The sequence below is a fragment of the Babylonia areolata genome, chromosome 13 (assembly GCF_041734735.1).
Source record: "Babylonia areolata isolate BAREFJ2019XMU chromosome 13, ASM4173473v1, whole genome shotgun sequence".
Lineage (NCBI taxonomy): Eukaryota > Metazoa > Mollusca > Gastropoda > Neogastropoda > Buccinidae > Babylonia > Babylonia areolata.
The window spans coordinates 17,617,412-17,644,728 of NC_134888.1; the positions used below are offsets into that span (position 1 = coordinate 17,617,412).

The 27,317-nt window shown below is 42.8% G+C and overlaps 1 protein-coding gene across 2 annotated transcripts in view; it reads left to right on the top strand.

The window, feature by feature from the left end:
* The window catches only part of LOC143289111 (sucrase-isomaltase, intestinal-like), a 59,374-nt gene that overhangs the window by 12,497 nt on the left and 19,560 nt on the right, over nt 1–27,317 (top strand). For both annotated transcript variants that reach the window (XM_076597971.1, XM_076597972.1), the window contains exons 3-15: nt 1,402–1,461; nt 3,995–4,199; nt 7,221–7,387; nt 8,717–8,888; nt 9,947–10,043; nt 11,444–11,556; nt 13,771–13,896; nt 18,144–18,275; nt 19,553–19,687; nt 22,362–22,481; nt 24,024–24,108; nt 25,050–25,179; nt 26,939–27,075. In XM_076597971.1, coding sequence (XP_076454086.1) covers nt 1,402–1,461; nt 3,995–4,199; nt 7,221–7,387; nt 8,717–8,888; nt 9,947–10,043; nt 11,444–11,556; nt 13,771–13,896; nt 18,144–18,275; nt 19,553–19,687; nt 22,362–22,481; nt 24,024–24,108; nt 25,050–25,179; nt 26,939–27,075 — 1,679 coding nt within the window. The remainder of the gene's footprint in view (nt 1–1,401; nt 1,462–3,994; nt 4,200–7,220; nt 7,388–8,716; nt 8,889–9,946; nt 10,044–11,443; nt 11,557–13,770; nt 13,897–18,143; nt 18,276–19,552; nt 19,688–22,361; nt 22,482–24,023; nt 24,109–25,049; nt 25,180–26,938; nt 27,076–27,317) is intronic.

A 27,317-nucleotide genomic window follows, 5' to 3' on the forward strand; every position in this document is an offset into this window, starting at 1 on the left:
CTGCTGCAGCTGTTCAGAAGAGGCAGGCCTGAAAGTCACGGGCAAACAAGCTCCCTGACAATGGTATGCCTGTCTTTGTCTGCCCCAACTGTCAGCGAACATTTCGTGCGCAGATTGGACTACTCAGCCATCTGCGCATTCACAGATAGATTCATGAGCATCACCCCCCCACCCCACCACCACCCTCCCCCCATCCCCCAGCTGGATGACAACGATGGTCATCATCGATCTCGATGGACACACACCACCACCACAATGACACTTCGGGATTATCTGGGGCGAGTCCAGATCGATTCCTCCCCCCTCCTCCCAACACCCTCCCCTCCCCCACTCTCCCCACCCAACGCCCACCTCTATTCCCGTCGACGAGATGGGTTTTTTTTTTCTGAAAGTATTGCGAGTTATAAATGTTATGCATCAGTAGTAGTAGTAACAGTAGTAGTAGCAGCAGCAGTAGCAGTAGTGTCATCGTCATCATCATCAATCTTCTTCTCCTTCTCCATAGTAGTAGTGATGACGAAGATGATGATGGTTATTATTATTATTATTATCATCATCATCAACAACATTATTATTATTATCGTCATCATTGTTATTATTATTATTATCATTATTATTATTGTTGTTGTTGTTATTGTTGTTGTTGCTGTTTTGTTGTTATCATCGTTATCATTATCATGATGATGAAATGGTGATTGTTGTTGTTATTCAATGTTCACGAGGAAATGGCTAGCCATGTAGGGTCTGCTGGGCTACAAGCAACAAAAATAAAGCTAGAGGAAATGGCCTCGCAGTTACGGAAATGATCTTTCCTTTTGTTGTTTGATGGTTTTATGTTCACTTTGGCCTACTCTCTCCGGTACGTTAACGATAATTGAGGCTCTAATATCCACCCACGCGCTCGTCTGGTTCAGCATCTTCATCGGAAAAATCCATACAGAACCTCACACTTACAGAGACTTTGAAAGAAGAATCCAGATTTTTCATTCCAAATATGACCATGAACAGGGTATGGATTGTATTTGTTTATGATGTACAAATCAATATTCACACAACTAAATGTTTCGTTTATGTTTCTGCTTGCATAGTGAGTGTGTGTGTATGTGTGTCTTTCTCTATCTCTCCCTCTCTGTGGTCTGGGGGTGGGCGTTGCTGGTTGGGAGTGGGGCTGGGCGGGGAGGGGGTTGGGGGGAGTGCGTGAGTGAGAGTGCGCTAGCGTGTTTGTACGATGATGTATGCAGGACTGACATACGATTATATTAATGGGCCAGAAGGCGTTCCACAACGGAGAAAACACACACACACACACACACACACACACACACACACACACACACACACACACACACACACCACATTTCTTGAATTCTGAGTTCCTTCTGTCCTGTGTATTCATTTTAGATACAAGATCGACTGCCACCCCGACCAAGGTGCTTCGAAGGACCGGTGCACTGAGAGAGGGTGAGTCCGTAATGTTCACTGCACAACAGCTTGATTACGCCTTGGTGAAGGAGAACAGCACAGAAACAAATAAAAACAGGGGGGAAAAAAGAACAAAAAAAAAGGAGAACAGGAACCAGTAGAAGAAACGCAGCATGCACGCACACACAGACACAGACACACACACACACACACACACACACACACACATTCTTCTTTTGTTCTAACGCTCAACGGAAGAACAGATTTAATAGACCAATCGAGTTGCTTTGTTTTGTTGTTGTTTTGTTTTGGGTTTTTTGTGTGTGTGTATATATATATATATTTGTGTGTGTGTGCGTGTGTGTGTGTGGTTTGGTTGTTTGTTGTTTTGTTGTTGTTGTTGTTGTTTTTACAACACTTAGGACACACAAAAGGATATATGATATCTTTTTTTAAACTAGGCACACAAACATTTTTGAAGCTGTTTGAAAACAGTACATCTTTATCACAAGCTCCGTCCGTCTCGTGTAAAGCAGAATTCTAGAACAGGACAAAAACCACCGGCCTCCCAGGGGGCAGTTTTATGGATGGTGTAGATGGTGAGGATGTTCAAGAGTTTGTTTACCTCGCCTGAAAAATAACAACGGGTGTTGATGCAATAGCAGGAATTTAGTCACTAAAGTCCAAAGCCATACAGACATGTTCGTCACTCAGGAACATCTGGAAGACTGGTACCCACCAGTACCAAAAGCAAAGTCAAGGGGCATTGCTTTCAGCACACATTATTCTTCTCTTTCTTCTTTATGCCAGAAAAAAACAAACAGTAGAAAGAGGTGTTGCAAGTCATAAGTCAGTATTCAGAACAGTCATACATCAATATTCAGAACAGTCATAAATCAGTATTCAGAACAGTCAGCCGAGAACTGGAAAAATGGTCTAGTTATATACTACTCTAGATCAAATGTGTGAATTTTCAACCTTCCAGAGGTATTTCCCTTCTTTTGATGATGTCATCAGTGACGTCACTGTGGGCGTAAGTGCTGAGTCCTAAGGCGGTCAAGGAGTTTTCACAGTCTGTCCAGCCCGCCTGTTGAATGATGTCGCCCTCTCAAAGTCCTGTCTGGAGTCAGGGAGCTTGGTGGGTGTACAGCAGGGTAGGTGTCGGCCACACGATGTCTCTGAGCCCCTTCAGGGGGGGACAGGTCTGAAGAATGATGCTGCCCGTCTCTTTCGTCTCGTTGTGGGTGTCTGTGTGTGTGTATGTGTGTGCGCGCTTAGAGTTGACTTCATCAAGATTTTGTGCCTTACAAATATTATCATTATTAGTAGTAGTATTTTTATGTATTTATCTATTATTTTATGTATATATTATTATATTATTTTTTATATTTTGTTGGTTTTTTGGGGGTTTTTTTTTTGGGGGGGGGGTTGTTTTTGTTTGTTTTTTGTTGTTGTTTTTTTTGTTTTTTTCTTTTTGTTAATATTTTATTTTATTTTATTTTTTCTCGAGGCCTGACTAAGCGCGTTTGGTTACGCTGCTGGTCAGGCATCTGCTTGGCAGATGTGGTGTAGCGTACATGGATTTGACCGAACGCAGTGACGCCTCCTTGAGCTACTGATACTGATACTGATACCGTCTCTTTCTGCACGCTCTTCGGGATTAGATTCCTGGAAAGTCAACCAAGAGCATCAGCAACAACCAGAACTATTCCATAATGCAGAATTTCTGAAAATGTTATGGCCAAACACCGCATCTTAAAAACCAGAAAAGAACTGGACGTCACAGCAAAGATCAAGCAAAGAAGATGGTGCTGGATATGAGACGTCTTCAGAATGTCGCCAGATGCCTCTTCCAGGAGCAACCATTCACTAGACACCAGATGAAAAAAAGTCCGATGAAGACCAGGGTAGACATAACAATACTAAAACTAATACAACAAACAATAATAAGAATAGTACTTATATGGCCCCCCCCCCTGCCCCCCCCCCACCCCCCACCCCCACTTCCCCGCCATATAATGAGCTCTAAGCGCTTCACATGAAACAATACTTATACTGTAGTGCATAATAACATAGACATGGCACAGAAGTGTTGAAAAAGAACTGAAGGAGAATGGCTATACCTAGGAGAAGCCATCCAAGACAGCACAAGACTGGCAGCAATGAAGATCTCTGGTGGCGGCAATTTTGCGCCACAAAGCCTGGCTGAAAAGTATCACTTCAATAAAAAAGTATAATTGGGGAGTGGATGAATTCAGACCCAAACGTCAGGAACTGCTGAGTCAGGGATGGAAAACAACACTTTACAAGTTTAATGAAATCTGGTTTTCCCAATCAAATACAACGCGTAAACCTTCGAATATATGATTTGGTGTTACGTTTCAAGAAGATGAAAACTTTTTCGTACGAACATTTGAATCGAAGAAGTGGGAGTCTTCTAAGAATTTTGATTTCAACACCCACAAACATTCAACTATTCTCACCAAAACTCAATATAAAAAAACAACAACTCAATTCTAATCAACTTCGATGAAACTTTGATGGCTCTCCTTTTTCTTGCCCGTTTCCCCAGGTGTTTGTGGTGGGATGACTACACTCCAAAGTGTAGCTTCCCTGAGAAATATGGCTACGTGATGGCTGGCGACCCGGAAGAGACTGCCAGTGGGTTCAAGGTCATGTTAAAGCGGATCAGCACACCCCCCTTGTACGGAATGACACCGGACGAAAACTTGACTGTACTCATTGATTTCCACTCGGATCACCGCTTGAGAATCAAGGTTGGAGGATGACCAGTGAATTTCATCACGCGCACACGCACGCGCGCGCACACACACGCACACGCACGCACGCACACACGCACGCACGCACACACACACACACACACACACACACACACACACACTTCCTGTTTCTGTCTCTTTCTAACTCTCACGGTCGATCTCCCTCTATTTCACTCTGTGTGACTTGGTCTCTCTGTCTCTCTCTCTCTCTCTCTCTCCCCTCTCTCTCTCTCTCTCTCATGCCTATGGAAAATCTCTGTTAAACATGTGCACTGCCCTAAATTTGATTATTTTGAATGCAGTCTGTAATGGCGACCGGGAGGGTCGCTACACATTCTCATGTAAAACTGGTTGCAGTGTTAATGATTACTTTATTTTATCAAACAATCTTTAAGAACTTGCATGTGATTTATGTTAATTAAACATCGTTGACATATTTCAATCTGATCATGTTTCCTGTTGAATTTCGAATTGCGTTTTCAGTTGATAATTCATTTAGAATGAGAGACGATAATGATAAGCAAGTGATAGAAAAATTTATGTGAAGTGAGGAACATAGTCAAACTTAATACATGAGAATCAATGAACTAGAAATGCATGATAAATTACAGACAGCTCTTGATCTGATTGATGTTATTAATGAAGCCTTGGATTAATTTATTGATTGCATTCGAGAGTGTGCAGCATGCATGAAGAAAAGATTTAGGGTGGATAAAAATAAACATCATAAGAACTGGTTTGATGAAGAAAGCAAGAATACTAGAAGAAATGTTCGTAGGTTACTGAGAAAATGCCGCAGAACACTAGATAAGGATGATAATAATGAGTATGTAATAGTTAGAAGAGAATATAAGCGTATGTTAAACAATAAGAAAAAACAACAGTATAATAAAGATGTGTTGGATAGGCTAATTGCTTCCATTGATGACCAAAAACAATTTTTTGGGAATGTTTAAAGATTCGCCACAAGATAACGATGATCACAATTTACCAGCAGAGGACACTGAAGCTATGAGTCGTCCAGTTTCTCTTGAAGAAGTGCTGTTTGCTCTTCGAAAAATGAAAAATCGAAAAGCTGCAGGTCCTGATGGCATCATTGGGAAATTTTTGAAAATTCCATGTGAAAAGATTGTAGAATTCTTCGTGAAATTTTTTTTAATGCTTTATTTGACAAGGGCGTATTTCCTGAAAACTGGTGTGAATCTGTTACCATGTCACTTTATAAAAAAAAAATTAAAAAAAGGCGATGTAAATAATACCAACGATTATAGAGGCATTTCTTTGTCTGATATCAGTAGTAAAGTATAAAGTACGATTATTAACCGAAGACTTCAAGAATATGTAGAATGCTATAACATAACCGGAGAACACCAGGCAGGATTTAAAACAGGATACACTTTTGGCCTTCATTCAGAAACAGTTATCCCTTAATCGCAAGCTTAACGCTGCATTTATTGACTTCGAAAAGGCGTTTGATTCAATTAATCGAAATATGTTGTGGCCTATTCTGACAAAAATGGGATAAAAGGAAAACGTTTTAACTGTGTAAAGAATATCTATAATGTTGTTAAAACAAGAATAAGAAGTGGTATCAAACTTACTGATTATATATGCTGTACAAGAGATGTTAAACAGGGAGATGTCTGCAGTTCGATTCTGTTTTCATTGTTATAAATGAATTAGCAGCTGAAGTAATAGATAAAGGAAGACATGGTGCTAGATTTACTAATGATTTCTCAGAATTGTTTATTTTATTATTTGCTGATGACATACCTTTGCTTTCAGAGACAGTCGTTGGGTTACAAACGCAGTTGAACAACTTGAAAAATTCAACTAAACGATTGCAGTTACGGGTGAATTTGGATAAAAGCAACATTATCGTCTTCAGGAAATGAGGTTACTTGGCTGCAAGGGGGAAATGGGTTTATGATGGTATTACTGTGCCTGTCGTTAATGTTTATAAATACATTGGGATACTTTTTTCTACTCGTTTGAGTCTTGTAGCTGCCTGCAGAGATCTATCTAGCAGAGCGAAGAATGCCTTGATGTCTGTTATGAAAAAATTGTTCTTGTTGAATAGTAACTCGCTGGAACTCTTTCTCAAAATGTTTGACTCTCAGATACAACCTATGGTACAATACGGCTCAGAATTGTGGGGACATGATAGGAATGCTGCCATGTATTGCGAATCTGTTCACTTATTTGGTCTTAAAAATTTTTGTAGGGGTTGAAATGAGAACACCAAATGATTTAGTTTATGGAGAAACCGATAGATACCCAATTTATGTAAATTCTGCTATTAAATGCATTCGCTATTGGTTAAAATTGCTGAAAATGAATATTCATAGACAGCCATGCAAATAATACAATATGTTATATGATTCAGACCAAAGAGGCAAACGAAATTGGGTGTCAAATGTACGAATGTGTTTGTATGAACTTGAATTTGGGTATTCATGGGAGTATCAAGGAGTAGGTGATGAAAATAGATTTGTACAAATGTTTCGCCAAAGACTGATAGACTGTAGGTGGCAAAAGTGGGAAAGCCACATTCATTCAAGTGAAAGGTTTAGTATGTATAAACTGTAAGTGTTTAATCATACAGTGAAGAGATACCTTTTGTGTAACGTGAACAGACACCTGCGATGTACTCTATCCACGTTCTGATTTGGTATTTCTGATATAAAAGTACACAAATATCATTATAAAACCGTGAATAATTCAGAATTATTATGTCCTCTATGCCAGAAATCCAGAGAGGATGAAGCACACACACACACACACACACACACACACACACACACACACACACACACACACACACGACAAAAATACCCTACGCACGTGCGCACACACAAATACACACACACACGCACACACGACAAAAATACCCTACACACACACACGCGCGCGCGCACACACACACACACACACACAAGCATCTAACCACGGACACAAACACACACACTACACGATGACTTCAGTAGAGGCCAAATTGTTCATTTGCTTTTCGCTCAGATCTTCCCAACGGGTCAAACGCGCTACGAGATCCCATCGGAAGCTCTTGACATGGAGACCAACCTGCTGTCTGTAGCCAATGAAACCACACGGTTGTATGACGTCACCTTTCACTCAGAACCAGTGTTTGGGATTAACGTCACAAGACGGTCGACCAATGCAACAATGTGAGTGTTATTTGTTCTGTTGCTGCTGCTATTGTTGTTGTTGTTTTGGAATTGTGACAATATGAGTGTTATCGTTTTGTGTTGTTGCTGCTACTACAGCTACTATTGTAGCTGTTGTTTTTTGTTTTGTTTTGTTTTTTGGAATTTACGTCACAAGGCGGTCAACCAATGTGACAATGTGAGTGTTATTGCTTTGTTGTTGTTGCTGCTTTGACGGGCGCAATAGCCGAGTGGTTAAAGCGTTGGACTGTCAATCTGAGGGTCCCGGGTTCGAATCACGGTGACGGCGCCTGGTGGGTAAAGGGTGGAGATTTTTACGATCTCCCAGGTCAACATATGTGCAGACCTGCTAGTGCCTGAACCCCCTTCGTGTGTATATGCAAGCAGAAGATCAAATACGCACGTTAAAGATCCTGTAATCCATGTCAGCGTTCGGTGGGTTATGGAAACAAGAACATACCCAGCATGCACACCCCCGAAAACGGAGTATGGCTGCCTACATGGCGGGGTAAAAACGGTCATACACGTAAAAGCCCACTCGTGTGCATACGAGTGAACGCAGAAGAAGAAGAAGTTGTTGTTGCTGCTGCTGCTGCTGCTGCCGTTGTTGTTTTTGGAATAATGTCTAAAGACGGTAAAAATAATGTGACGTTATAAGTGTTATTGTTTTGTGTTGTTGTTGCTGCTGCAGTTACTATTGTTGATGTTTGTAATTTTCGTCACAAGACAGTCAACCAGTGTAACAATGTGATTGTTATCGTTTTGTGTTGTTGTTGCTGCTGCTGCTGCTGCTATTTTTGCTGTTGTTTGTTTGGAATTCACTTCACAAGGCGGTCAACAAATGTGTGTGTGTGTGTGTGTGCGCGCGCGTGCGTGCACGGGCCTGCGCGCGCGTGTGTGTATGTATATATATTATATGTGAGTGTGTGTACTTGCGTAAGTACTTCTGCATGGTTGTGTGTTCGTTCTTTAGTTTTGCGTCTTTTCACTATTAGTGATATTAGACGATCGGCTGTATGTGCGTGCATGTACGTGTGTGTTTTCATACCTGCGTGTGTGTGCGTGTGTTCGGGGGAAGGGGATGCCTCAGTGTGTGTGCGTGTGTGTGTGCCTGTGCGTGTGTGTGTGTGTGTGTTGTGTGCGTAAGTACCTCTGCACTGGTGTGTGTGCGTGAATGTGCGTGTGTGTGTATGTTTGAAGGAAGGGTGAGGGGGTGGGGGGTGGTGTCTGTGTGCCTATGTGTCTGTGTCTGTCTGTCTCTGTGTGTCTGTGTCTGTGTTGCACACGCCAGCCGCCTTTTTTTATTCTGATGTCTGCATGTGACGGCAGATTCAACACGGGTGTGCCAGGCATGGCTCTCTACCCCCAGTTCCTACAGCTGACCACCCTGCTGCCCGCCAAGTCCCACCTCTACGGATTCGGCGAGCATCGCCACCAGACCTTCCGCCATGACATGAACTTCAAGAGGTGGTCCATGTTCACCAGAGATCTGGCCCCTGAAGTGAGTAATCCTAAGGAGTCATAACTGTTTCAGTTTTCAAAGTTTCAAGCAAGTGTCAAATGGTGTTGCCCTAACGTGTGCGTCTCTAGGTGGGCTCATTAATACAGTTCCAAGCAAAGTGTTAAAGCGTGTGGCCCTGATGTTAGGAACCCTTTATGGGGCATGATTGTTTCAGTTTCATGTTTCAAGCGAGTGACGCTGACGTAAGCAAACCTTTTTGAGGCATGATTGTTTCAGTTTCATGTTTCAAGCTAGTGACGCTGACGTAAGCAAACCTTTTTGAGGCATGATTGTTTCAGTTTCATGTTTCAAACAAGTGGCAAAGCGTATGGCCCTGATGTTAGCAGCCCTTTATAGGGTATGATTGTTTCTGTTTTAAAGTTTCAAGCAATTGTTAAAGTGTGTGGTTCTGATGTTAGTAACCCTATACGGGACATGATTGTTTCAGTTTCACGTTTAAAGCAAGTGCCAAAGTGTGTGGCCCTTGCGTAAACATCCCTAGGGGAATGATTATAACAGCTTCAAGTTTCAAGCAAAGTGTCAGAGCGTGCGGCCCTGATGTTAGGAACCCTTTATGGGCATGATTGTTTCATGTTTCAAGCGAGTGACGCTGACGTAAGCAAACCTATGTGGGGCATGATTGTTTCAGTTTCATGTTTCAAGCAAGTGTCAAAGCGTGTGGCCCTGATGTTAGCAGCCCTTTATAGGGCATGATTGTTTTAAAGTTTCAAACAATTGTTAAAGTGTGTGGTTCTGATGTTAGCGGAGGACCCGTATGCAGCATTCACTTAGCGCACGCAAAAAGAACCCACGGCAACAAAAGGGTTGTCCCTGGCAAAAGTATGTAGGAAATCCAGTTCGAAAGGAAAACAAATGCATTTACAGGCGGAAAAAATACCCCCCAAAAACACGCACACAAAAACAACAACAACAAAACAACCAGGGTGGCGTTCTCAGTGTAGCGACGCGCTGTCCCTGGGAGAGAGCAGCCCGAATTTCACACAGAGAAATATATTGTGACTAAAAGAGTAACACAATACAATTTTCTTCCCCCCCAGAATGACTGGAACCTGTACGGTGCGCACCCGGTCTACATGAACGTGGAAGAGAAAGGGCAGGCCAACATGGTCTTCTTGAAGAACAGCAATGCCATGGGTCAGCCACCCGTGAACTTGTCCATTGATTTTCTCTCTCTCTCTCTCTCTTTCTTCTAATTAACAAGTAGCATACTTGTTTCCAGCAACCATATAGCTTTACAAAATCGTTCTTTGTCCATCGTCCTTACCCTCCTCCACACACACACACACACACACACACACACGCGCGTGCGCGCACACGCGCACACACACGCACACACACACACACACACACACGCACACATATATATATATATGTATACGTACGTGTGCGCGCATGCACACACACACACACACACACACACACACACACACACACACACACACACACACACACACACACACACGCACAAGCAAGCAAGCAAGCAAGCAAGCGGAGTCTCTCTGTCACTCAGCATTTCTATCTTGAAAGAGAGAGGGAGGGAGACAGAGAGAGTTATGTAATAAAACATCAGATAAGCCTGAATGGTAGAGTGGGTGTTGTTTCCTTCTGTAAACTGGACTTCTTTCATTTATTTGTTGCTTCTCTCTCTCTCTCTCTCTCTCTCTCTCTCTCTCTCTGTCTCTCTCTAGTCAGTTATTCATATGCTTTATATATTCTTTTGACGGGCGCAGTTGCCGAGTGGTTACAGCGTTGGACTTTTAATCTGAGGGTCCTGGATTCGAATCTCGGCAACGGCGCCTGGTGGATAAAGGGTGCAGATGTTTCCGATCTCCCAGGCCAACATAATGCGCAGACCTGCTCGTGCCTGAACCCCCTTCGTGTGTAAACATTAGCAGAAGATCAAATACGCACGTTAGATATCCTGTAATCCATGTCAGCGTTCAGTGGGTTATGGAAAAAAGAACATACCCAGCATGCACACACCCGAAAAGGGAGTATGGCTGCCTACATGGTGGGGTAAAAACGGTCATACACGTAAAAGCCCCACTTGTATACATACGAATGAATGTGGGAATTGCAGCCCACGAACGAAAAAAGAAGAAGAATATACATTTTTATCTTCTTTCTTTCTTTCTTTAACTATCTATCTGTTTGTTTGGTTATTTATTTATCTGTTTTGTTTGTATCTATTCGTTTAATATTTATTTCCATTTTTTCTTCTCCTTTTTTTGAATTTCATTAATTTAATCTCCCTGTCATTCATTGATGTGTTCATTTATATTTTGTTTACTTTAACCCCTTCACTGCCATATACGTATCACGTGCAGTGATGACATCATCAGAAAAAGGGGAATAACTCTGGGAGGCTGAAAATTCTCACATTTTATCTAGAGCGGTATATCACCATACTCTTTTTTCAGTTTTAGGCTTATTGTTTTGGATATTGTTTTATGACTTAAAACACCACTTTCTACTGTTTTTCCCCATGGCACTGAAGAAGTTAAGTTGCATTTATTTGCTTTCGGTATCCACAGAGGTGTTTCTGCAGCCAGACCCGTCCATCACTTTCCGCACAATCGGCGGTGTTCTAGACTTCTACATCTTCCTTGGGGACTCTCCCAACCATGCCGTCAGTCTGTACACGGAGGTAAGTGAGTTTATACAGCTTACACTGAGGTAAGTGGATTTCTCTTGTTTTACATTGAGGCAGATGGATTTCTACATCTTACACTGAGGTGGATGGATTTTTACAGCTTACACTGGGGTAAGTGGATTTCTACATCTTACACTGAGGTGGATGGATTCTTACAGCTTACACTGGGGTAAGTGGATTTCTACATCTTACACTGAGGTCAGTGAATTTCTATAGCTTACACTGAGGTCAGTGAATTTCTACATCTTACACTGAGGTGAGTGGATTTCTACAGCTTACACTGAGGTGAATGGATTTCTACAGCTTACACTGAGGTGAGTGGATTTCTACAGTTTACACTGAGTTGGGTGGATTTCTACAGTTTACACTGTGTTGGGTGGATTTTTACAGCTTACACTGAGGTGAATGGATTTCTACAGCTTACAATGAGGTGAATGGATTTTTACAGCTTACACTGTGTTGGGTGGATTTCTACAGCTTACACTGAGGTGAATGGATTTCTACAGTTTACACTGAGGTGAATGGATTTCTACAGCTTACACTGTGTTGGGTGAATTTCTACAGCTTACACTGAGGTGAATGGATTTCTACAGTTTACACTGAGGTGAATGGATTTCTACAGTTAACACTGAGTTGGGTGGATTTCTACAGTTTACACTGTGTTGGGTGGATTTCTACAGTTTACACTGAATTGGGTGGATTTCTACAGTTTACAATGTGAATGGATTTCTACAGATTACACTGAGGTGAATGGATTTCTACAGCTTACACTGGGGTAAGTGGATTTCTACAGTTCACACTGAGGAAAGTGGATGTCTACCTCTTACATTGATGCAAACTACATCTTACTCTGAGGTGAGTGGATTTCTGCATCTCAAACTGGGGCAAGTGGATTTATACTGCGTACACTGAGGCAAGTGGATTGCAAGAGGATTTATACTGCATACACTGAGGCAAGTGGATTTATACTGCGTACACTGAGGCAAGTGGATTGCAAGTGGATTTATACTGTGTACACTGAGGCAAGTGGATTTATACTGCGTACACTGAGCCAAGTTGATTTATACACCTTCCTTGGGGACTCTCTCAACCACGTTGTCATTCTGTACACTGTCAACCATCATCATCATCATCATCATCATCATCGTCATCATCATCATAAAGGCGACTTCCACCACTATCAGTGGGCCATGGTTGAATTAAAACGTGAGAGAGAGAGAGACGTGTTGTGTGTGAGTGTTTGTATGAGTGTGTGTGTGTGTGTGTGTGTGTGTGTGTTCTTTTTTTTTTACTTTTGTTAGTATATAGTCGAAATGAACATTCCACGCCAGTTTTGTTGTAAGGAAAACTCCCAAAAATTTGACACAGTATTTGTATTCTAAAGGTTCTCAAAGTAGTTTGAAAGTTGGTAATTTAGCTGGTTTGCTTCTGGGATTAAATAGCATGATATTGGTTTTATCAGTGGACAATGATAACCCATTTTCAAACACGTATCGGCCAAGCTGCTAAGATCCGTCTGATATAATCTCCTGATGTAATCTTGTGTTCTTTGTGGCGTTGACTTTAAGGTGACGTTCATCCACATGCAGATATCATCAGTATATTGAACCAAGGTGATTTTTTTCTTCTTTTTTTTTCTTTTTTTAACATTGCTTTAGGAAGATCCTGTATAATGATATAAAAAAGGATGGGTGCTATGATTGATCCGTGTTGAATTCCCGTGTCTAGAGTTCTAGGCGTCGAGTATGCTGTTCCTATTCTAGCTTGCATAGTTCTGTTTGATAAAGAGCACTTAACATAATTGTACGTATTTCTACTTAGGGCGATAGTTTTCACCTTTAACAGTAACTGTTTATGCCATGCTTGGTCATATGCCTTTTTAACATCCAAGAATGTTGCAAGAACACTTTTTCTACGAGCAAATTGTTGCGCAATTGCTTCACTTGCGTAGATAATCTAATCAAATGCTCAATCGCAGACCTTTTTCTAAATCCTGCTTTGTTTATTGGTATGATTTCTTTTTCTTTTTTCAACGGTGTAGCAATCTATTCAAAACGATTTTTTTTCTAATATCTTTCAAGTATGGAACGTTAGTGCAGTGGGTCGATAGGGGTGTGTGTTTGTGTGTGTGTATGTGCGTACATGTGTGCGTGCATGTATATATGATTTTTTTTCTTTTATTTTTTTCTTCTTCTTCTTCCTATTCAGGCGATCGGACGTCCAGTCCTTCCCCCGTACTGGGCGCTAGGCTACCAGCTGAGCCGATGGGGCTACACCAATCTGACAGACATGAAGATGGTGGTGGAGAGAAACCGGGCTGCCGGCATTCCTTACGTGAGTCGTGACGTCACACCTTCATGACGCACACTTTGACTTTTTACGTCATTGTCGATTTCATTTTAAAAATCCCGGTTTATTTGACATTCGTTCTTTTTTTTTCTTCTTTTTTTTTAAAACGTTTTTATGTCATTTTTATAGAACAACATTTTACAACCACACGTTTTCTAATTCCATTTTAATAGAACAACATTTTACAACCACAACAACTTGAAGGACGTTTTGAACCAGAAAAGAAAGAAAGAAAAAAAGGAACATGAATGGGGGGTGGGGGGGACCGTCCATTTACTTTTCGAAATGGAAGTTCAGCAAAAAACACCAAAAATCAACAAGAAAACAAAAAGGTCCAGTTTAAAACTGATGATGTTTCAAGTTTCAAATGAATATGAAATTTCCCCTTTTTGTCAGTTTCTAAAATGATGGTGTAAATCAGAATACGATTCATAATTTATTTGTCCCCCAAAATCCCAGCAGGTTTACAAGCACACAATGACAAAGAGAATACTATAGCGTATGTCTGGCCATGTGTGCAGCATGGACTATCTGACAGGACGCGAACTGTGCACTTGAAACGCATGTAATGACGTCATCTGTGATTCGTAGTATGTTTTACGTCTTATCGTGATGCGCCTGAAAATTCCTTGGAATTAAAGTTTGGTGACTTTTTTCTCCCGAAAAGTGTAATATCCGATGTTGCGGGCTTAGGCTAACGTCTATGTTATGTGTGTGCAGAAGAGTGGGCTGATAGGCGCATGTCCTTTTTGAACATTTTGTTGTTGTTTTTATTATTATTATGCACTTTCACAGATATGAAAGCGCAGTCAAATACACATAAACGTACATGAGCACCAGCACACACACACACACACACACACACACACACACACACACACATTACCCTGCACCCCCCAATCCCCCTCCTCCACACACTCATTTGTAGGCTACATATCGCAGCTTCCACGGCACCCCACACCCACACACACACACACACACACACACGCACGCACACACACACACACACACACACGCACACTTACTTGTACAAGCACACACACATACGCCCATATCCCCCACCCCCAACCCCACACACATATATACAAATATATATATGCACACCCACACTGCATGTTTGTTGCATATCTGTTATGCATGTGTGTGTGTATGTGTGAACGTGTGTCTGCATGTTTTACATGTATTTGCTTATTTATCATCATTGTTGTCTGTGTGTGTGTGTGTGTGTGCGCGCGCGCGCGCTTAGAGTTGACTTCATCAAGATTTTGCGCCTTATAAATAGTAGTAGTAGTATTTTTATGTATTTATCTTTTTCTTTTCTTTTTTTCTCAAGGCCTGACTGAGCGCGTTGGGTTACGCTGCTGGTCAGGCATCTGCTTGGCAGATGTGGTGTAGTGTATATGGATTTGACCGACCGCAGTGACGCCTCCTTGAGCTACTGATACTAATACTGATTATTATTATTATTATGACCTTGACGATGAAGACGACCTGTAGACACAGTACAGCATTCGGAGGTGAACGCCTTTTTTTGGGATTTGGAACTATGGTCTGTGTATGATCGAAGAAGATGATGATTTGAGAAGGAAAATGATGATGATGATGGTATTGGTGTTGTGTACTTCTTCGTTCGTGGCCTGCAACTCCCACGTTCACTCGTATGTACACCACTGACCTATAAACATGGACTGGGAATGCCGCTGTGTGCGCCTTGCAGTCACTTGACGCCAACTGAGCGAGCGAGCCGCGGCCATTTTGGACACCTCTTATGGATACTTGTCTAATCCTACCTCAGTCTTGAAAAGACTGTGCGTGCGCCCGCGTGTGTGTTTACGCGCGTCTGAGTGCCTGTTTTTGTTTGTATGCATGCATGCATGCGTGTGTGTGTGACTGTGTGTGTGTGTGTGTGACTGTGTATGTGTGTGTGTGTGTGACTGTGTGTGTGTGTGTGTGTGTGTGTGACTGTGCGTGTGTGTGATTGTGTGTGTGTGTGACTCTGTGTGTGTGTGTGTGTGTGTGTGTGTGTGAGCTTCAAAATGAGTCACGGCAGAGGATGGAGGTAAGAAAAAGTATAACGGGAATATATTCGTATTTTTATTGTGTTCTCGCATTATAATATATACAGTCCCCCCCCACCCCTCCCACACACACAGTCACACACACACATATACACACACAGTCACAAACACAGAGTCACACACACACAGACGCACGCACACGCATGCACACACACGCGCGCGCGCGCGTTCACACACAAACAGACACAAAATTTCCAATTATAATATTTGACCATCAAAAAAATTCACCAAATGTCAGTTCAGTGAATTAACTGTCAGAAAAATATCTTTTTTTTTTAATTTGCATGTTTCCTAAATAACTGTAGCAAAGGAATGTGTAATAAGATGACAACAAACAAACGAAATCTCCAGTCTTCAGATGACAACAAACGAAATCTCTCCTTTTCGCAAAACCTTTTTCTAAAAAAAAAATACACATACTTCTCAAGAGTACTATAACATTACACTCAAAGAAAAAATGCGATTCAGAGTCAGTTTCATAAATGCACATAGGACAAGGAATTTTCGACATACATCAGTACAAAGAACCAAAACAGAATCAGACAGCACAAGTCAAACAGAACAGGTTCGAGCCCCAACCTTATGTCATGGGTATGCACCATGAAAACGGATGACTGTGTGTATGTTCTTCTGGGTAAAGGACGCCATAGAAGGCACAGTGAATTAACAGCATCGCAATGTACCAGAAAGACTGACACAAGGTGAAGAATTGTCAGGTGCATTTGCACATGCATGTCTCTAGGACAGACGTTACTGGTTTTTGAAGAGAACAAGTTTGTTCATTTGCTTTCTAATATATTTTCCAGTGATGAGAGAATTGTGTTGTTTGGCAAGGTGGTCACCACAGATCCTGGAGTAGTCGGTAGCTTGAAATCCCTCCCTCTTCAGGGCTGCAACCCATTGTCTTCTTCTCTCTTCGTCCTTCGGGAATCTGATTACAAAACACGAATAATTCAAGTTTATTTTGTCATTGGAGTGTTCATCAAAATTTTTTTACTTATACTTAAGGTTATAATAAACACACACACACACACGCGCGCGCGCGCGCACACACACACACACACACACACACACACACACACACACACACACACACTTGCACACACCGAATCATGCACCATACACACACATAGGCCTACATACAGACACGCACAAACTGACAGTCGTAAGACCTCCATAACCCAACACACACACACACCACCACCACCAACAGTTATACACACACACACACACACACACACACACACACACACACACACACACCTACACACACACACCCCTACACACACAATGACGCACACAAACACAGTCACCTGAGACAACCATACTTTTGCAAATTTCCCAGGATGTTTGGGGTAAAGTCAATCATCCTTTCTTTAGTTTTTTACTCATTAATATCAAGAAAATTATAGGTACGAACCTGTGAAAAGATTTCCCTTTCTTTTGTCTGTTGAAACAGCCCCAAGCTGCACAAAACGTTCCGGACATTGTTGTACTCTGTTGTCACTCTCTTACAAAAGGCCGGTGTACGGGTAGGTGTCCAAAATGGCGGAAAGTTCGCGCGGCTGTGGCGTCGCTCACGCAGCGCCTCGCGCGCTCTATGTAAATACGATCTCGATGATGTACACGTGTGGGCTTTTACGTGTGTGACCGTTTTTACCCCCCGCCATGTTGGCAGCCATACTCCGTTTTCGGGGGTGGTGTTGTGTACAAACGTGTGCGTAACTTGTATTTTCCGCAAGCTATGCAAAGAAAGAGCTGGAGGAGTTTGATTGTCAGGCGTGATAATGAACAATGGTGATGATGATGATGATGATGATGATGATGATGCTAATGATAATACCAATAATGCTACTACTATAAATAATGATTGCAGCAACAACGGCAATAATAATGATGATGATTATGATAATAATAATATTGTGCTGTTATACATTGGCTGTAAGCGCGTATGATAATGGTGATGATGACGACGATGATGTCCGTGTGTGTGTGTATGCGTGTGCGTGTATACGTGTGTCTGTGTGTATGTATGCGTGTGTATGTATGTACGTACGTACTTACGTATGTATGTGTATGATTGTGTGTGTGCGCACGCGCGTGTCCGTGTGTGTGTGTGCGCGCGCGCGCGTGTGTGTGTGTGTGTGTACACAGGACGTGCAATGGGCAGACATAGACAGCTTCTACCAGAAGGTGGTGTTCACAGTTGACAAAGAACAGTGGGCCGAGCTTCCAGACCTGGTCAAAGACCTCAAAGACCATCATCAGCACTTCGTCGTCATTGTGGTAAGCAACACGCGCGTGCGGTGGCCTAGTGGTAATGCGCCCAAAGAGTTGTAGCCTCCACCACTACCCGCTCCCCTCAGTTATACCTTGATTCCAAACTACATGGCAGCCACGAAGAGCTGGAGAAAACAACATCATTCATCGCCAGAACTGGACTGACTGATGGTGTAGCTATGAACGCCAAGAGGAAGAAGAAGAAGACCTTGAATGGTGGTCTGAGTGTAAGTCTTTCGGATAACATGATAAATCTGGAAGTCTTGTGTACGGCATGCATTCAGCACATGTAAAGGAATCCACAACAACAAAGGGAGTTGTGCCTGCCAAAATTCTGTAAAAATAAAATAAAATAAATAAATAAAAAAACCCACTTCGATTGGAAAACGAATACACTTGCAGACAAAAAAGGTGGTGATGCACTGAAGTGACATGCTCTCCCTGAGGAGAGCAACCCGAATAATACAGATAAATCAGTTACGAAGACAACACAATTTTGTACAATACAATGCGATACAATGCAATACAACACAAAACATTGCAGTGTGATGCAGTGCATTACAACACAATACAATGCCATATAATACAATGTAATGCAACGCAATACAATACAGTGCAACATGAAGAGAGAGAGAGAGATTTAGTGTATATGAATAATAATCTTTTTAAAATAATAACACACACGCTCTGTGTGTGTGTGTGTGTTGCCTATGTGAAGCAAAACTACGTAATGCTTACGTGATGAATCACCGATGTTTGCTAGGACCCAGGGGTCGTGTGTTGCCTATGTGAAGCAAAACTACGTAATGCTTACGTGATGAATTACCGATGTTTGCTAGGACCCAGGGATCGTGTGTTGCCTATGTGAAGCAAAACTACGTAATGCTTACGTGATGAATTACCGATGTTTGCTAGGACCCAGGGATCGTGTGTTGCCTATGTGAAGCAAAACTACGTAATGCTTACGTGAATCACTGATGTTTGGTAGGACCCAGGGGTCGTGTGTTGCCTATGTGAAGCAAAACTACGTAATGCTTACGTGAATCACTGATGTTTGGTAGGACCCAGGGGTCGTGTGTTGCCTATGTGAAGCAAAACTACGTAATGCTTACGTGATGAATTACCGATGTTTGCTAGGACCCAGGGATCGTGTGTTGCCTATGTGAAGCAAAACTACGTAATGCTTACGTGAATCACTGATGTTTGCTAGGACCCAGGGGTCGTGTGTTGCCTATGTGAAGCAAAACTACGTAATGCTTACGTGAATCACCGATGTTTGCTAGGACCCAGGGGTCGCATCTTCCGAGCCCCTGCTCACCAACGTCACGGACAACAGTCCTGGATACCACATGTACCTTGACGGAACCAAGAATGATGTCTATGTCAAAGACGAGAACGGGGATTACCTGGTTGGGGAGGTATGTTAATAATAAAGATTTGCTGTGAAACTTTATCTGCTTACCTCTTCAATGGTGACAATGGTTGTTTGTTTGTTTGTTGTTGTTGTTGTTTTTTGACAGAGTGGAGAGGGTTAATTGCTTCACGCGGAAAGTCTTCAATTTCATCTCAAGGAGGCGTCACGGACTAATCAATGATTATACGCTGTGTGTGACTACGTGAATGTGTCTCTGCATGTTTTTCGTTTATTTGCTTATTTATCATCATTGTTTTTTTTGTTTGTGTGTGTGTGTGTACGCGCGCGCACGCGCTTAGAGTTGACTTCATCAAGATTTTGCGCCTTATAAATATTTTTAGTGGTAGTAGTAGTAGTAGTATTTTTATGTATTTATCTGTGTGTGTGTGTGTGTGTTTTGTTGGTGTTTTTTTGTTTTTTGTTTTATGTTGTTGTTGTTGTGTTTGGGGTTTTTTTCTCGAGGCCTGACTAAGCGCGTTGGGTTACGCTGCTGGTCAGGCATCTGCTTGGCAGATGTGGTGTAGCGTATATGAATTTGACCGAACGCAGTGACGCCACCTTGAGCTACTGATACTGATACTGATATACGCTATACCGCATCTGCTAGACAGATCCCTGACAGCAGCATAACCCAAGGCGCTTAGTCAGGCCTTGAGTGCGTGCATGCAAAATTTGTGTACCGATCAGAGTGGATTTTCTTCAACAGAATTTGGTCAGAGGACAACACTCGTTGCCATGGGGTTCTTTTTCAATGAGCCAGGTGCATGCTGCACACGGGGCCTCCATTTATCATCTCATCCGAAGGACCAGGTGCTCAGTTTGATTTTCCAGTCAAACTTGGGAGAGAGGAGGAGAGCGGGATTCGAACACAGACCCTCACGGACACTGTGTTGGTAGATGAGCGTCTTATCCATTCTGCCACCTTCCTCTTCGGAAGGTCTTCAGTCTGCTTTTAACAACCGTGTGATTCATTATGATGTCGACGAATGCCCAAACTGCCAAGTGGTGTCCACATAGGGCAAGTTTTGTTTCGCTGTGAATATGCATTGTTTTAACAGTAACGGGAATCGAAACCCACCATTCTACAAGCTTTAGAAAGTCTCCAGTTCATGTAATTTTGTGTATGTATGTATAATCATTATGTATGTGAATGCATGAGCATATATATATATGTGTGTGTGTGTGTGTGTGTGTGTGTTTTCTGTCTTGTCTTAGATTTTTCTTCTTCAGTCTTCGTCTTATTCATTCTCGGAATGCTGAAGAAGAAAAAGTCTTATTCATTCATTCATTCATTCATCATCATCATTAGTAGTAGTTATTAGTATTATTGATATGATTGTTGTTGTTGTTAGGATTATTCTTATTACCTTTTTTGAATAATGATTAAGATATGTTCCTGGTTCCTCTTCTTTATTTATCGCTGGGCTCGACGGTGAGTGAGGGCTGTTCTGTGGTTTTGAGTGACGAGGTGGATGTGTAATTGATTTCCAGGTGGATGCAATGTGTTGTGCTGTCTTGTCTTGTCTTGTCTTGTCTTGTCTTGTCTTGTCTTGTATTTGTCACTACAGATTTCTCTCTGTGAAATTTGGGCAGCTCTCCACATGGAGAACGTGCTGCTTCAGTGCAGCGCTACTTTTTGTTCTAAATCAAATCAAATTATGGTGCTTAGAGCCTCGCCGACCACTAAGGCCATCTCAAGGCTATCGCCACGTACTTTTTGTTTCTGTATTCAAGTGTATTAATTTGTTTTAAGGCCAAAGAGGGTTTTGTTGTCGACAGAATTTTGCCAGAGACAACCCATTCGGTGCAGTGCATCGCATTGCATTGTTTTTGGGGTTTGTTTTTTTATTTGAATTTTGTTGTATTGTTTTGTATTGTATTGTGTTGTGGTGGATTGCATTTTATTGCATAACGTTTTATTGCATGACATTGTATTGTATTGTATTGTATTGTACAGCATTGGATTGCATGGCAATGTATTTATGATTGGCATGTCTCCTTACTTTTCTGAGCTTCTGCATTACTACACTCCATCTCGCCAGCTCTGGTCATTATGTGATGACCGTCTCTTAAAATTTCCATCCTACAGAACCAGATCACATGGAAAACGCACTTTCTCTTTCCAGGCTTCTCCGCGTGGAACTCACTCCCGTTTCCTGTCCGTCATGCTGTTTCTTGCCCGTCTTTCAAAACTTCTTTGAAAACTCAGTTATTTCCAGCCATTCAAATCAGTAAATAACTCCTTGTCTTCACTTTTATGTTTTAGTCCAATTTTTTTTTTTTTTACTTGTACTATTTTTTTACTATTCTAAACGTACACATGTTCATATGCGTTGAACTGCCAAGATATGCTTGAGCGCGCGTGCGTGTGTGTGTGTCTACATCTTGTTTGGAGTGGGTGTGGGTTTATGGGTTGCAGATAGAGCGGGAGTATTTGTGCGTGCGGGTGTATTCGTATGTTTTTAGTATGCATACATCATTGTATTTTTCATTGTAAACGCCCAGGGTATTTGTTTCATTACATTGGGCGTACCAAATTTAATGTACTATTATTATTATTATATCATATTGTGTTGTATTGCATTACATTGCATTGTATTTATTAGATTATATTCCATTGTATTGCATTGCTTTGTATTGTATTGCATTACATTGCATTGCATTGTATTGTATTGTAGGTATGGCCAGGGCTCACGGTCTATCCGGACTTCACCAACGCGTCTGTCTTGGACTGGTACACCAAGTACATCAACTTTTATCGGAACAACGAGAGTGTTGACGTGGACGCTTTGTGGATTGTAAGTTTGTTTGTTGGCGCGTGTGTGTGTGTGTGTGTGTGTGTGTGTGTGTGTGTGTGCGCGGGGGGAGGGGGTTCGTCGGGGTGGGGGTGAGGGGAGCGGTGCCTGTGTGTGTGCGAGCGCGCGTGTATGTGTCTGTTGTGTGTGTGCATGTGTGTGTGTGTGTGTGTGTGTTTTCTTCTTCTTCTGCTGCTGCTGCTTCTTCTTCTTCTGTCTCTATGTGTGTATGTGCCTGTGTTCGGGAGCGTGTTGTGGTTATGTGTTTGTGTGTGCAAGTGTCTCTATGTGTGTGTGTGTGTGTGCGGGCGTGCGTGTGTGTGTGTGTGTGTGTCTTCTTCTGCTTCTTCTTTGTCTTCTTATTGTCTCTATGTGTGTGTGTGTGTGTGTGTGTGTTCGAGAGTGTGTTGTGGTTATGTGTTTGTGTGTGTGTGTGTGTGTGTGTGTGTGTGTGTGTGTGTGTTTCTTCTTCTTCTGTGTTTCTTCTTCTTCTTCTTCTTCTTCATCTTCTTCTTCTTCTTCTTCTTCATCGTCGTCGTCGTCTTCTTACTTGTTCTCCTGCTCCACCTTGAGATGACTGCCATCGTCACCATCCTTCTTCTTCAGTGGCTGTCGGCTGATCCTCTTCCTTTATTCTTCATGAAGATCCGCATACTCCTCTGCTTCTTCCTTCTACTCCTCTTCCTCCTCCTCCTCCTTTTCCTCCTCTTCCTCCTCCTCTTCTTCCTCTTCTTCCTCCTCTTCCTACTCCGTTTCTTCCTCTTCCTCCTCCTCCTCTTCTTCCTCCTTCCTCCTCTTTTTCTGCATCTTCCTTCTCCATCACTTCTTCCCCATCCTCTCCCTCCTCCTCCTTTTCCTCCTCATCCTTCTCTTTCTCCTCCTCCTCTTCCTCCTCCTCCTCTTCTTCCTCCTCCGCTTCTTCCTCATCCACTTCCTCATCCTCCTCTTACTCCTCCTCTTCCTCCTCTTCATACACCTCCTTTCAAATCCTCCTCCTCATTGGTGGAGTGATGGCCTAGAGGTAACGCGTCCGCATAGGAAGCGAGAGAATCTGAGCGCGATGGTTCGAATCATGGCTCAGCCGCCGATATTTTCTCCCCCTCCACTAGAGGGTGGTCTGGACGCTAGTCATTCAGATGAGACGATAAACCGAGGTCCCGTGTGCAGCATCCTTAGCGCACGTAAAAGACGGCAACAGAAGGGTTGTTCCTGGCAAAATTCTGTAGAAAAAATCCACTTCAACAGGACAAACAAATAACACTGCACCCAGGAAAAAATACAAAAAAAAAGGTGGCGCTGTAGTGTAGCGACGCGGTGTCCCTGGTGAGAGCAGCCCGAATTTCACACAGAGAAATCTGTTGTGATTAAAAAAAAAAAAAATACAAATACAAATTCAAATACAAATCCTCCTCATCCCACTCCTCTTCTTCCTCCTCCTCATCACACCCGTCAACCTCATTCTCTTCCTCTGGGTTTTTTCTGCTGCAGTTGTGTTATTGTTCACCCTCGTCTGCTGTTGTTGTTTTTTTTGTTGTTTTTCTTCAGGACATGAACGAGCCATCCAACTTTAAGCCTGGGTCAGTGAACGGGTGCGGCCGGACTCAGTGGGACTTTCCTCCTTATGTTCCTCGTAAGTTTTTGGCCCCCGTACTTTTTTTTTTTCCCCTGTGTAGTGGTAACGTCCTTTGTAACATGTATGACGGGCGCAATAGCCGATGGGTTAAAGTGTTGAACTTTAAATCCGAGGGTCCCGGGTTCGAATCGCGGTAACGGCGCCTGGTGGGTAAAGGGTGGAGCAATTTCCGACCTCCCAGGTCAACATAGTTATGTGCAGACCTGCTTGTGTTTGAACCCTATTCTTGTGTATACGCAACCAGGATTACGTGAATCATGGCCCCGTTGCTTGTTTGTTCCCTAATGATGACGTCTTCTGTGGCGAGCACACTGGATACGTGAGTCATACCCCTCCCCCCACCATCCCCCCTATCCCATTACGTGCTTTCATGTCTAGCAGTGACGTCCTTCCTTCATTGCATGCAGACTGGAAATGTGAATCAAAGCCATTGTTGGCTTTCCTTTCGAGCGCTGATGCCCTTTATCACATGCACACTGGATACGTGAATAATAACCATTCCTGCTTTCCTATCTAGTGTTGACGTCCAAAATGACACGCGCACTTCAATTGTGGCACTCTGTATTGCTGTCTAATAGTGACGTCATTTATGGAACGCGCTACTGCTGCTGCTGCTACAACTACTACCACTGTTACTACAACAAGTACGACTACTATTACTGCTACTACTACCGTTGCTGCTGCTGCTACTACTACTGCTCCTGCTGCTACAACTACTACTGCTTCTGTTACAAATCATCATCATCGTCACCATCATCATAATGTCACTGATGATGATGATAATAATAATAGTGATGATGATAGTAATAATGATGATAGCCTGTTCTTGTGCAACTACTACTACTTCGGCTGCTACTGCTATTACTGCTACTACTATTAATAATAATGATCATAATCATAATCACCATAATGATAACAACGTCATGCGTGCATGCCAGACATCTTGGGCGCAGAGCCAGAAGGCAAGATGTTCGACAAGACCCTGTGCATGAGTGCCCAGCAGGCGTGGGGAAGACACTACGACGTCCACAGTCTGTACGGACACTCCATGTCGCTGCGCACCAACCAGTGAGTCTGGCAGAGGGGGGGGGGAACTCCATCATCATCATCATCGTCGTCGTCGTCGTCATTATCATCATCGTAATCCTCGTCATCATCACCATTATCACCGTCGTCTTCATCATTACATCACTGTCATCATTATCGTTGTCGTCGACGTTGTTGTCTTTGTCGTTGTCGACATCATCATCTTCATCGTCTTCATCATCATCATCATCATCATCATCAACGTCATATTCTGAATAAGATTAAAAGTATTAGAAAATACTGATGGCGACAACAACAGCTACTACTACCACTGCTACTACTACTAATAATAAGAAGAAGAAGAATGATGATGATGGCAATAACGATGATGAATATTATCATCATTATCATTATTTTCTTGAATTATAATTATTATCATTATCATCATCATAATGTGATTCAGGGTCACACACACACACACACACACACACACACACACACACACACACACACACACACACACACACACACACACACACACTGTTCCAACTGTATGGTCGTGGTGAACAACAATGTTTACACTGTCTGTTTCCATTGTATGCCCGGTCTGAACCGCAGTTTTACACGGACTGTTTCCATTGTATAGCGGTGTGAATAAGAAACGAATCATGGTGTTACACACTGTTTCCTCTGCATGCCTGCTGTGATCTAGGGTGTTACACTAACTGCTGCCACTGGTGTGTCCGTTGTGATTCAGGCTCGAATCCGTGTGTTACACGGACTGTTTTGCACTCAGTGCTAACACTGTTTCCACTGTATAGCAGTGTGTTTGAGGTATGATTCGTGTTGTTACACAGACTTTTTCCTCTGGTGAGTCCGGACGTGATTCAGACATGATTTGTGTTGTTACACAGAGTTTCCATTGGTGTGTCTGGATGTAATTCAGGCACGATTCGAGGGAATACACCACTGAGCTGAAAAGGGCTTTTCAGCTCAGAATATTACACGGGACTATTTCCACTGTATAGCGGTATGATTCAGGCACGAATCTGGGAGTAACACAGACTGTTTCCACTGTATGCAGTTGTGATTCAGAGTTTTACACAGATAGTTTCCATTGCATGCCAGTGTGATTCAAGGTGTTACACAGACTGCAAATGTGATTCAGGGTGTTACAGAGACTGTTTCCATTGCATGCCAGTGTGATTCAAGATGTTACACATACTGTTTCCATTGAATGCCAGTGTGATTCAAGATGTCACACATACTGTTTCCATTGCATGCCAGTGTGATTCAAGGTGTTATGCACATTGTTTCCACTGCATGCCAGTGTGATTCAAGGTGTTACACACATTGTTTCCACTGCATGCCAGTGTGATTCAAGGTGTTATGCACATTGTTTCCACTGCATGCCAGTGTGATTCAAGGTGTTATGCACATTGTTTCCACTGCATGCCAGTGTGATTCAAGGTGTTACACACATTGTTTCCACTGCATGCCAGTGTGATTCAAGGTGTTACACAGACCGTTTCTACTGTATATCGGGGGGTGATTCGCACACTCTCCACATTGTATGCCAATGTGATTCAGGGTTTTATACACATTGTTTCCACTGCATGTCAGTGTGATTCTTCAAGGTGTTACACAGACTGTTTCCACTGCATGCCAATGTGATTCAGGGTTTTACACACATTGTTTCCACTGCATGCCATTGTGATTCAGGGTGTTACACACATCGTTTCCACTGTACATCAGGGTGTGATTCGCACTCTTTCCATTGCACATGTCCGGTGTGGTACAGGGCGCTGCGCAACGTGTTCCCGGGCAAGCGTCCGTGGACGATGACGAGGTCGTCCTTCGCGGGCACAGGTCACTACGCCACCAAGTGGATGGGGGACAACCAGGCCCGCTGGTCCAACATGCACTGGTCCATCATTGGTCTGTGTGGGAGACTGTGCGTGTGTGTGTTCGTGTGTGTGTGTGTGTTTGGAGGGGGTGGGGCTGTTAGCGTGGGGGGCGGGGGATGGAGGGTGGGCGTGTGTTAGTGTGTGTGTTTAGAAGGAAGGATAGGTGTTTGCGTGAGGTGGAGGGAAATCTGTTAGCGTGTGCGCGCGCGCACGCGCCGTGTGTGTGTGTGTGCCTCTCTGTGTGTGCGCCTCTGTGTGTGTGTGTGTGTGTGT